General features: G+C 49.3%; 1 protein-coding gene across 1 annotated transcript in view; it reads right to left on the minus strand.

Moving 5' to 3' along the window:
* The window catches only part of LOC311115807 (disintegrin and metalloproteinase domain-containing protein 12-like), a gene marked incomplete at both ends in the record, with an annotated part of 90,416 nt that overhangs the window by 46,281 nt on the left and 31,580 nt on the right, over nucleotides 1-12,555 (minus strand). Inside the window, 3 exons of the mRNA XM_084190935.1 lie at nucleotides 4,689-4,797; nucleotides 6,068-6,263; nucleotides 6,755-6,844. Of these exons, the coding sequence (XP_084047061.1) occupies nucleotides 4,689-4,797; nucleotides 6,068-6,263; nucleotides 6,755-6,844 (395 nt within the window). The remainder of the gene's footprint in view (nucleotides 1-4,688; nucleotides 4,798-6,067; nucleotides 6,264-6,754; nucleotides 6,845-12,555) is intronic.

The following is a 12,555-nucleotide window of genomic DNA, read 5'->3' on the forward strand; positions in this document are numbered from 1 at the left end:
ACTAGACGTTTCTCTCCAACCATCTACAGCAGGGGTGCCAAACTCAATTCCTGGAGGGCTGTGTGTCTGCTGGTTATTTAGTTATTTCCTTTCAATTTGTATCAAATTAAGACCTAGACAACCAGGCGAGGGGCGTTCCTAACTAATCAATATAATAATATGCCATTTAGCAGACGCTTTTATCCAAAGCGACTTACAGTCACGTGTGCATACATTTTTACGTATAGGGGTGGTCCCGGGGATCGAACCCACTACCCTGGCGTTACAAGCACCATGCTCTACCAATTGAGCTACAGAGGACCACAATAACCTTAATTGATCAATAAAGTAAAATGGAGGAGTGAAAACCTGCAGACACTGCAGAATTGAGTTTGACCCCCCTGAACTACAGTAACTGCTACACAGTTTAGTTTCTGTTGTGTTAGGACTCTTTCCAACCCCAGTTTAGTTTCTGTTGTGTCGTTAGGACTCTTTCCAACCCCAGTTTAGTTTCTGTTGTGTTGTTAGGACTCTTTCCAACCCCAGTTTAGTTTCTGTTGTGTTGTTAGGACTCTTTCCAACCCCAGTTTAGTTTCTGTTGTGTCGTTAGGACTCTTTCCAACCCCAGTTTAGTTTCTGTTGTGTTGTTAGGACTCTTTCCAACCCCAGTTTAGTTTCTGTTGTGTTGTTAGGACTCTTTCCAACCCCAGTTTAGTTTCTGTTGTGTCGTTAGGACTCTTTCCAACCCCAGTTTAGTTTCTGTTGTGTCGTTAGGACTCTTTCCAACCCCAGTTTAGTTTCTGTTGTGTTGTTAGGACTCTTTCCAACCCCAGTTTAGTTTCTGTTGTGTTAGGACTCTTTCCAACCCCAGTTTAGTTTCTGTTGTGTCGTTAGGACTCTTTCCAACCCCAGTTTAGTTTCTGTTGTGTTGTTAGGACTCTTTCCAACCCCAGTTTAGTTTCTGTTGTGTCGTTAGGACTCTTTCCAACCCCAGTTTAGTTTCTGTTGTGTTGTTAGGACTTTTTCCAACCCCAGTTTAGTTTCTGTTGTGTTGTTAGGACTCTTTCCAACTCCAGTTTAGTTTCTGTTGTGTCGTTAGGACTCTTTCCAACCCCAGTTTAGTTTCTGTTGTGTTGTTAGGACTCTTTCCAACCCCAGTTTAGTTTCTGTTGTGTCGTTAGGACTCTTTCCAACCCCAGTTTAGTTTCTGTTGTGTCGTTAGGACTCTTTCCAACCCCAGTTTAGTTTCTGTTGTGTTGTTAGGACTCTTTCCAACCCCAGTTTAGTTTCTGTTGTGTTAGGACTCTTTCCAACCCCAGTTTAGTTTCTGTTGTGTCGTTAGGACTCTTTCCAACCCCAGTTTAGTTTCTGTTGTGTTGTTAGGACTCTTTCCAACCCCAGTTTAGTTTCTGTTGTGTTGTTAGGACTCTTTCCAACCCCAGTTTAGTTTCTGTTGTGTTGTTAGGACTCTTTCCAACCCCAGTTTAGTTTCTGTTGTGTGTTAGGACTCTTTCCAACCCCAGTTTAGTTTCTGTTGTGTTGTTAGGACTCTTTCCAACCCCAGTTTAGTTTCTGTTGTGTTGTTAGGACTCTTTCCAACCCCAGTTTAGTTTCTGTTGTGTCGTTAGGACTCTTTCCAACCCCAGTTTAGTTTCTGTTGTGTTGTTAGGACTCTTTCCAACCCCAGTTTAGTTTCTGTTGTGTTGTTAGGACTCTTTCCAACCCCAGTTTAGTTTCTGTTGTGTTGTGTTAGGACTCTTTCCAACCCCAGTTTAGTTTCTGTTGTGTTGTGTTAGGACTCTTTCCAACCCCAGTTTAGTTTATGTTGTGTGTTAGGACTCTTTCCAACCCCAGTTTAGTTTCTGTTGTGTTGTTAGGACTCTTTCCAACCCCAGTTTAGTTTCTGTTGTGTCGTTAGGACTCTTTCCAACCCCAGTTTAGTTTCTGTTGTGTCTCTTTCCAACCCCAGTTTAGTTTCTGTTGTGTTAGGACTCTTTCCAACCCCAGTTTAGTTTATGTTGTGTCGTTAGGACTCTTTCCAACCCCAGTTTAGTTTCTGTTGTGTTGTTAGGACTCTTTCCAACCCCAGTTTAGTTTCTGTTGTGTTAGGACTCTTTCCAACCCCAGTTTAGTTTCTGTTGTGTTAGGACTCTTTCCAACCCCAGTTTAGTTTCTGTTGTGTCGTTAGGACTCTTTCCAACCCCAGTTTAGTTTCTGTTGTGTCGTTAGGACTCTTTCCAACCCCAGTTTAGTTTATTTTGTGTCGTTAGGACTCTTTCCAACCCCAGTTTAGTTTCTGTTGTGTTGTTAGGACTCTTTCCAACCCCAGTTTAGTTTCTGTTGTGTCGTTAGGACTCTTTCCAACCCCAGTTTAGGTTCTGTTGTGTGTTGTTCAACCCCCCAGTTCCAGTGAAATTCAGCTCAGCAGCCAGTCAGACAGTAGTTGTAGCCAACCCATTCATTAGACAGAAAGAGTGGCTGTGTGAACCCTTTTTTCTTTCCATTGTGAAAGGGTCTCAGTCAATCCCAGTCACATCCAGTTCTCTGTCATTACTGCAATTCCGTCAATTAAGAGACTGTTGATGAACGATTTAGTCCACATACCAAATGGCACCCTATCCCCTATGTAGTGCACTGCTTTTGAGCAGGGGCCATAGGGCACTGGTAGAAAGTAGTGCACTAGATAGGAAATAGGGTGCCATTTGGGACTCTGTAAAAAAAAGAACAAAACCCGTTTTATGCTAATTTTGTGTTTAAACAGTTTCAATAAAGACTATGACATCACATCTTCATTAAAGACAAACCTTTTCTCCTTTTGTCTTCTGTTCTCTCGTGTGTTGTTTGTTCGTCACGGTTACGCTTTTAAAGATGTACAGCCTGGTTTATTTGACTGTAATTTCAACCACTCACACACCTGACACAGACTTGAGTGGTCGAAAAACGTTGTCAAATTAAACCAATGACATTGTAGTATAGATAAAATGCAGTGTGCGGGGGTCTGTTTTCACATTTTATTGAAAAATGTTTGATACCCAGCACCTGCTCAGAGACAATGGACATACAGTGCATTCGGAAAGTATTCTGACCCCTTGACTTTTTCCACATTTTGTTACGTTACAACCTTATTCTAAAATTGATTAAATAAATGTTTTTCCTTATCAATCTTCACACAATGCCCCATAATGACAAAGTAAAAACAGGTTTTTAGAAATGTTTGCAAATTTATAAAAAAACTAAACAGAAATAGCTTATTTACATAAGTATTCAGACCCTTAGCTATGCGACACAAAACTGAGCTCAGGTGCATCCAGTTTCCGTTGATCATCCTTGAGATGTTTCTACAACTTGATTGGAGTCCACCTGTGGTAAATTCAATTGATTGGACATGATTTGGAAAGGCACACACCTGTCTATATAAGGTCCCACAGTTGACCGTGTATGCCAGACCAAAAACCAAGCCATGAGGTCGAAGGAATTGTCCGTAGAGCTCCGAGACAGGATTGTGTGGAGGCACAGATCTGGAGAAGGGTACCAAAACATTTCTGCAGCATTGAAGGTCCCCAAGAACACAGTGGCCTCCATCATTCTTAAATGGAAGAAGTTTGGAACTTCCAAGACTCTTCCTAGAGCTGGCCGCCCGGCCAAACTGAGCAATCAGGGGAGAAGGGCCTTGGTCAGGGAGGTGACCAAGAACCCGATGGTCACTCTGACAGAGCTCCAGAGTTCCTCTGTGGAGATGGGAGAACCTTCCAGAAGGACAAACATCTCTGCAGCACTCCACCAATCAGGCGTTTATGGTAGAGTGGCCAGACGGAAGCCACTCCTCAGTAAAAGGCAGATGACATCCCACTTGGAGTTTGCCAAAATGCACTTAAGGAATTCTCAGACCTTGAGAAACAAGATTCTCTGGTCTGATGAACTCTTTGGCCTGAATGCCAAGCGTCACGTCTGGAGGAAACCTGGCACCATCCCTACGGTGAAGCATGGTGGTGGCAGCATCATGCTGTGGGGATGTTTTTCAGTGGCAGGGACTGGGAGACTAGTCAGGATCAAGGGAAAGATGAACGGAGCAAAGTACAGAGAGATTCTTGATAAAAACCTGCTCCAGACCGCTCAGGATCTCAGACTAGGGCGAAGGTTCACCTTCCAACAGGACAACGACCCTAAGCACACAGCCAAGACAATGCAGGAGTGGCTTCGGGACAAGTCTCTGAATGTCCTTGAGTGGCCCAGCCAGAGCACGGACTTGAACCCGATCGAACATCTCTGAAGAGACCTGAAAATAGCTGTGCAGCGATGCTCCCCATCAAACCTGACAGAGCTTGAGAGGATCTGCAGAGAAGAATGGGAGAAACTCCCCAAATACACGTGTGCCAAGCTTGTAGCGTCATACCCAAGAAGACTCAAGGCTGTAATCGCTGCCAAAGGTGCTTCAACAAAGTACTGAGTAAAGGGTCTGAATATTTATGTAAATATAATATTTCAGGGTAAAAAAATAAATAAAAAATTCAACTAATTCTAAAAACCAGTTTTAACGTTGTCATTATGGGATATTGTGTGTAGATTGATGAGGGGGGGGGGGGGGGCAATTTAATCCATTTTAGAATAAGGCTGTAACGTAACAAAATGTGGAAAAAGTAAAGGGGTCTGAATACTTTCCAAATGCGTCGTATGTACTGGTATGTAATATTTTCCTAGAGAATACTTACGGAGCTTCACACTTGGCAAAGGATCCCTTGGAATCCTTCCCACAGTTCCCATAGGGATCTCCTGCTGAGTTGACTCTCTCAAAGCAGATCCCTGGGGCTGGCTTGGCTCCTATCAGGCATACATGGGGACACATAACATCAAGACACACTGTAACTCCTTGGCTTTATCTGATTTATCAAGACACACTGTAACTCCTTGGCTTTATCTGATTGAGTCTTTCTGTGATTCCTCACATCCTCTCTCCTCACCTCCTTCTCAAACCCAGTGTTGTACAACTGCTTATTCACTCCTAACTGCGAGAGTTTTCCCACCGAGACTTCTGGGAAAACCTGGGAATTTTTGGAGAGTTAATAGAATTTCGCATTCCCTGCTCTCCACTCACCCCCTGCTCCAGACCGCTCAGGATCTCAGACTAGGGCGAAGGTTCACCTTCCAACAGGACAACGACCCTAAGCACACAGCCAAGACAATGCAGGAGTGGCTTCGGGACAAGTCTCTGAATGTCCTTGAGTGGCCCAGCCAGAGCACGGACTTGAACCCGATCGAACATCTCTGAAGAGACCTGAAAATAGCTGTGCAGCGATGCTCCCCATCAAACCTGACAGAGCTTGAGAGGATCTGCAGAGAAGAATGGGAGAAACTCCCCAAATACACGTGTGCCAAGCTTGTAGCGTCATACCCAAGAAGACTCAAGGCTGTAATCGCTGCCAAAGGTGCTTCAACAAAGTACTGAGTAAAGGGTCTGAATATTTATGTAAATATAATATTTCAGGGTAAAAAAATAAATAAAAAATTCAACTAATTCTAAAAACCAGTTTTAACGTTGTCATTATGGGATATTGTGTGTAGATTGATGAGGGGGGGGGGGGGGGCAATTTAATCCATTTTAGAATAAGGCTGTAACGTAACAAAATGTGGAAAAAGTAAAGGGGTCTGAATACTTTCCAAATGCGTCGTATGTACTGGTATGTAATATTTTCCTAGAGAATACTTACGGAGCTTCACACTTGGCAAAGGATCCCTTGGAATCCTTCCCACAGTTCCCATAGGGATCTCCTGCTGAGTTGACTCTCTCAAAGCAGATCCCTGGGGCTGGCTTGGCTCCTATCAGGCATACATGGGGACACATAACATCAAGACACACTGTAACTCCTTGGCTTTATCTGATTTATCAAGACACACTGTAACTCCTTGGCTTTATCTGATTGAGTCTTTCTGTGATTCCTCACATCCTCTCTCCTCACCTCCTTCTCAAACCCAGTGTTGTACAACTGCTTATTCACTCCTAACTGCGAGAGTTTTCCCACCGAGACTTCTGGGAAAACCTGGGAATTTTTGGAGAGTTAATAGAATTTCGCATTCCCTGCTCTCCACTCACCCTGGCCCCAGAGAGTGATGCACTGCTGCTCGTGTGTCTGGCAGATCCCGTTGTAGCAGTGTCCGTCCACGTTGTGGCAGGTGTGCCCATCGTGCAGGTATACATTAGCAGGGCAATGGGGGTTGGCGCCGGTACAGAACTCTGGCAGGTCACATGAGTTACTGGAATCCCTGCACGGGGTGCCCGCTGGTTTCAGCTACAGACAGGTAGGAAGACAGACAGACAGACAGACAGACAGACAGATAAGGAGCTGAGGCCTTGAGAGGCATGGAGGTCTGAAGTCTAAGATCTATTGAGCTTACCTGCTACTAACCCTAACCCTAACTACCCTAACTACTACATATGATTATAGAGTATCAACCAAACAACTTTAAGGCATGTTCCCCTCTAATACCCCTATGTCTATAGGCTAAGCCATTTTGTGTGTGTGTGTGTGAGAGTGTGTGTGTGTGTGTGAGAGAGAGTGTGTGTGTGAGAGTGCATGTGAGAGTTTGTGTGATAGTGTGTGTGTGTGTGTATGTGTGTGTGTGTGTGTATGTATGTGTGTGTGTGTGAGTGAGTGAGTGAAGCAGGGCTCCCTTGCAAAAGAGACATAGTCTCAACGGGACTTCCTTGTGAAAATAAAAGGTTAAATAAGATGTGAGTTTAAATTAGGGCTGTTGGCCAGCCGGTCAGTCAGTCTCCTACCAGGCAGTCATGACAGCACTGTCCGTGAGCACACACAGCATCCCGCTTCAGAGTACAGGTTGTTGCATTACAGCATGGGTTCATACACTCCTGGAGAGAGGAGAGGAGAGAGGGGGAGAGGGGAGAGAGGGGAGAGAGGAGAGGAGAGGAGAGAGGGGGGAGAGGGGAGAGAGGAGAGGAGAGAGGGGGGAGAGGGGGAGAGGGGAGAGAGGAGAGGAGAGAGGGGGGAGAGGGGGAGAGGGGGAGGAGAGGGGAGAGAGGAGAGGAGAGAGGGGGGGAGAGGGGGAGAGCGGGAGGAGAGCGGGAGGAGAGGGGAGAGAGGAGAGGAGAGAGGGGGGAGAGGGGGAGAGGGGGAGAGCGGGAGGAGAGGGGAGAGGGGGGAGAGGGGGAGAGCGGGAGGAGAGGGGAGAGAGGAGAGGAGAGAGGGGGGAGAGGGGGAGAGGGGGAGGAGAGGGGAGAGAGGAGAGGAGAGAGGGGGGGAGAGGGGGAGAGCGGGAGGAGAGGGGAGAGAGACGAGAGGTAGGGGAAGAGAGGAGGGGAGAGAGGGGGGAGAGGGGGAGAGCGGGAGGAGAGGGGAGAGAGACGAGAGGTAGGGGAAGAGAGGAGGGGAGGGGAAGGAGGCGAGGGAAGGAAGGAGAGGAGAGGAGGGAGGGAGATGAGAGGGAGAAGGGGGTTACAAGCCACACAGATTAGATTTCATCTGAGAACACATGCACAGCTCTAATATTATCAGAGGGAACCCCACGCCAGGCCCTATTACATTCCTCCTCTCCTCACTGGCAGAGGTCAGACAGTCAGGAAGACTTACTTCCTAGAAGGATTTCTTCAACAACAGCTTCCGACAGGGAACACAATCCCAGGTCCCCGTTGATGTAACATATCGTCTGTGGAACAGTGGAGGTATGTACATCTGGTCTACATTAGACATTATCAGAACCCTGCACTCTACCAATCAGCAGCTCTGGAACCCTGCACTCTACCAATCAGCAGCTCAGGAACCCTGCACTCTACCAATCAGCAGCTCTGGAACCCTGCACTCTACCAATCAGCAGCTCTGGAACCCTGCACTCTACCAATCAGCAGCTCTGGAACCCTGCACTCTACCAATCAGCAGCTCTGGAACCCTGCACTCTACCAATCAGCAGCCCTGGAACCCTGCACTCTACCAATCAGCAGCTCTGGAACCCTGCACTCTACCAATCAGCAGCTCTGGAGCACTACACTACCAATCAGCAGCTCAGGAACCCTGCAATCTACCAATCAGCAGCTCTGGAACCCTACACTCTACCAATCAGCAGCGCTGGAACCCTGCACTCTACCAATCAGCAGCTCTGGAACCCTGCACTCTACCAATCAGCAGCTCTGGAACCCTGCACTCTACCAATCAGCAGCTCTGGAACCCTGCACTCTACCAATCAGCAGCTCTGGAACCCTGCACTCTACCAATCAGCAGCCCTGGAACCCTGCACTCTACCAATCAGCAGCTCTGGAACCCTGCACTCTACCAATCAGCAGCTCTGGAACCCTACACTCTACCAATCAGCAGCTCTGGAATCCTGCACTCTACCAATCAGAAAGCTCTGGAACCCTGCACTCTACCAATCAGCAGCTCTGGAACCCTGCACTCTACCAATCAGAAAGCTCTGGAACCCTGCACTCTACCAATCAGCAGCTCTGGAACCCTGCACTCTACCAATCAGAAAGCTCTGGAACCCTGCACTCTACCAATCAGTAGCTCTGGAACCCTGCACTCTACCAATCAGAAAGCTCTGGAACCCTGCACTCTACCAATCAGAAAGCTCTGGAACCCTGCACTCTACCAATCAGCAGCTCTGGAACCCTGCACTCTACCAATCAGCAGCTCTGGAACCCTGCACTCTACCAATCAGCAACTCTCTGGTTCTCCTCTCAGTCTGATGGAGATGGATGGGAGGGGAGCGGGTGGGGGGGGTCAAGGCCCAGTTCAGCTCTTTGTTTAGCTATGAGTGTTCCTTCTTTCCCCATCACCATGAAGCCAGTTGTAATGCTGGAGTGGGAGTGGGGCTGTGGACGAAGCTGGCAGTGGCAGGGGAGAGAGCAGAGAGCTGACACCACTATGGTTGACACCACAGACCTTACCCTTCCAGAGCTCATTTCAGCCTGAAAACCATTAAGGGCCTGTTCGTTCCCAAGGCTGTGGGGACTAGGACGGGAGTAGGGAGAGTCACGCTAAGAAAGGACACGTGTGGGAAGAACGACGCTGGGTTTTAATGAGACTCTGGCGACCGTGGTGGCGGCCGCAGAGATGTTCTGTGGTCATCTGTCTGCACCTCCTGTACGCTCTGATCTGCTAGTCCAGTTAGGCTTCACTCTGCTCTGTTCTCCTCTCCTCTGATCTCCTAGTCCAGTTAGGCTTCACTCTGCTCTGTTCTCCTCTCCTCTGATCTGCTAGTCCAGTTAGGCTTCACTCTGCTCTGTTCTCCTCTCCTCTGATCTGCTAGTCCAGTTAGGCTTCACTCTGCTCTGTTCTCCTCTCCTCTGATCTGCTAGTCCAGTTAGGCTTCACTCTGCTCGGTTCTCTCCTCTGATCTGCTAGTCCAGTTAGGCTTCACTCTGCTCTGTTCTCCTCTCCTCTCCTCTGATCTGCTAGTCCAGTTAGGCTTCACTCTGCTCGGTTCTCTCCTCTGATCTGCTAGTCCAGTTAGGCTTCACTCTGCTCTGTTCTCTCCTCTGATCTGCTAGTCCAGTTAGGCTTCACTCTGCTCTGTTCTCCTCTCCTCTGATCTGCTAGTCCAGTTAGGCTTCACTCTGCTCTGTTCTCCTCTCCTCTGATCTGCTAGTCCAGTTAGGCTTCACTCTGCTCTGTTCTCCTCTCCTCTGATCTGCTAGTCCAGTTAGGCTTCACTCTGCTCTGTTCTCTCCTCTGATCTGCTAGTCCAGTTAGGCTTCACTCTGCTCTGTTCTCCTCTCCTCTGATCTGATCTGCTAGTCCAGTTAGGCTTCACTCTGCTCTGTTCTCCTCTCCTCTGATCTGCTAGTCCAGTTAGGCTTCACTCTGCTCTGTTCTCCTCTCCTCTGATCTGCTAGTCCAGTTAGGCTTCACTCTGCTCTGTTCTCCTCTCCTCTGATCTGCTAGTCCAGTTAGGCTTCACTCTGCTCTGTTCTCCTCTCCTCTGATCTGCTAGTCCAGTTAGGCTTCACTCTGCTCTGTTCTCCTCTCCTCTGATCTGCTAGTCCAGTTAGGCTTCACTCTGCTCTGTTCTCCTCTCCTCTGATCTGCTAGTCCAGTTAGGCTTCACTCTGCTCTGTTCTCCTCTCCTCTGATCTGCTAGTCCAGTTAGGCTTCACTCTGCTCTGTTCTCCTCTCCTCTGATCTGCTAGTCCAGTTAGGCTTCACTCTGCTCTGTTCTCCTCTCCTCTGATCTGATCTGCTAGTCCAGTTAGGCTTCACTCTGCTCTGTTCTCCTCTCCTCTGATCTGCTAGTCCAGTTAGGCTTCACTCTGCTCTGTTCTCTCCTCTGATCTGCTAGTCCAGTTAGGCTTCACTCTGCTCTGTTCTCCTCTCCTCTGATCTGCTAGTCCAGTTAGGCTTCACTCTGCTCTGTTCTCTCCTCTGATCTGCTAGTCCAGTTAGGCTTCACTCTGCTCTGTTCTCCTCTCCTCTGATCTGCTAGTCCAGTTAGGCTTCACTCTGCTCTGTTCTCCTCTCCTCTGATCTGCTAGTCCAGTTAGGCTTCACTCTGCTCTGTTCTCCTCTCCTCTGATCTGCTAGTCCAGTTAGGCTTCACTCTGCTCGGTTCTCTCCTCTGATCTGATCTGCTAGTCCAGTTAGGCTTCACTCTGCTCTGTTCTCCTCTCCTCTGATCTGCTAGTCCAGTTAGGCTTCACTCTGCTCTGTTCTCCTCTCCTCTGATCTGCTAGTCCAGTTTGGCTTCACTCTGCTCTGTTCTCCTCTCCTCTGATCTGCTAGTCCAGTTAGGCTTCACTCTGCTCTGTTCTCCTCTGATCTGATCTGCTAGTCCAGTTAGGCTTCACTCTGCTCTGTTCTCCTCTCCTCTGATCTGCTAGTCCAGTTTGGCTTCACTCTGCTCTGTTCTCCTCTCCTCTGATCTGCTAGTCCAGTTAGGCTTCACTCTTCTCTGTTCTCCTCTCCTCTGATCTGCTAGTCCAGTTAGGCTTCACTCTGCTCTGTTCTCCTCTCCTCTGATCTGCTAGTCCAGTTTGGCTTCACTCTGCTCTGTTCTCCTCTCCTCTGATCTGCTAGTCCAGTTAGGCTTCACTCTGCTCGGTTCTCTCCTCTGATCTGCTAGTCCAGTTAGGCTTCACTCTGCTCTGTTCTCTCCTCTGATCTGATCTGCTAGTCCAGTTAGGCTTCACTCTGCTCTGTTCTCTCCTCTGATCTGATCTGCTAGTCCAGTTTGGCTTCACTCTGCTCTGTTCTCCTCTCCTCTGATCTGCTAGTCCAGTTAGGCTTCACTCTGCTCTGTTCTCCTCTCCTCTGATCTGCTAGTCCAGTTTGGTCCACTTTGCTCCCATCTGCTTAACTCTGCTGTGTTCTGAGACCTTTATTAACGTTGGCTACAGGCCTGCTAGCCTGACGTCATACTCTCTGTTTGGGTACAGGGACCGGGACAGGGACAGGGACAGGGACAGGGACAGGGACAGGGACAGGGACAGGGACAGGGACAGGGACAGGGACAGGGACAGGGACAGGAGGGGGACAGGGACAGGAGAGGAACAGGGACAGGGACAGGGACAGGGACAGGGACAGGGACAGGGACAGGGACAGGGACAGGGACAGGGACAGGGACAGGGACAGGGGAGGGACAGGGACAGGGACAGGGACAGGAGAGGGACAAGGACAGGGACAGGAGAGGGACAGGGACGGGACAGGGACAGGGACAGGGACGGGATAGGACAAGGACAGGGACAGGGACAGGACAGGGACAGGGACAGGGACAGGGACAGGGACAGGAGAGGGACAGGAGAGGAACAGGGACAGGGACAGGGACAGGGACAGGGACAGGGACAGGGACAGGGGAGGGACAGGGACAGGGACAGGAGAGGGACAAGGACAGGGACAGGAGAGGGACAGGGACGGGACAGGGACAGGGACAGGGACAGGGACAGGAGAGGGACAGGGACAGGAGAGGGACAGGGACAGGGACAGGGACAGGGACAGGAGAGGGACAGGGACGGGACAGGGACGGGACAGGGACAGGAGAGGGACAGGGACAGGAGAGGGACAGGGACAGGGACAGGGACAGGAGAGGGACAGGGACGGGGACGGGACAGGGACAGGGACAGGGACGGGACAGGGACAGGAGAGGGACAGGGACAGGAGAGGGACAGGAGAGGGACAGGGACAGGGACAGGACAGGGACAGGAGAGGGACAGGACAGGGATGGGACAGGGACGGGACAGGAAAGGAACAGGAGAGGGACAGGAGGGGACGGGACAGGGACAGGGACGGGACAGGGACGGGACAGGAGAGGGACAGGGACAGGGACAGGGACAGGAGAGGGACAGGGACAGGGACAGGGACAGGGACAGGGACAGGGACAGGGACAGGGACAGGGACAGGGACATTTTGAGACCAGAGGAAACAGAAATCCAAAACATTTGTTAATGAACTATTTACTGTAATGTATTACATCAGGGTGATAGAGTGAGTGATGTGAGGCTACCTTCTTTCTCTTCCAGAGCTGGGCCAGAACATTTCAGAGCTGGGGCCAGAACCTCACCATTACAGGTAGAGAGAACAGAGTCACTGAGCACAGAGGAGGAGGTAATGCCAACACGTTTCAATAATTCAGTCAATG

This window comes from Coregonus lavaretus (genome assembly GCF_964263955.1).
Source record: "Coregonus lavaretus genome assembly, contig: HAP1_SCAFFOLD_818, whole genome shotgun sequence".
Lineage (NCBI taxonomy): Eukaryota > Metazoa > Chordata > Actinopteri > Salmoniformes > Salmonidae > Coregonus > Coregonus lavaretus.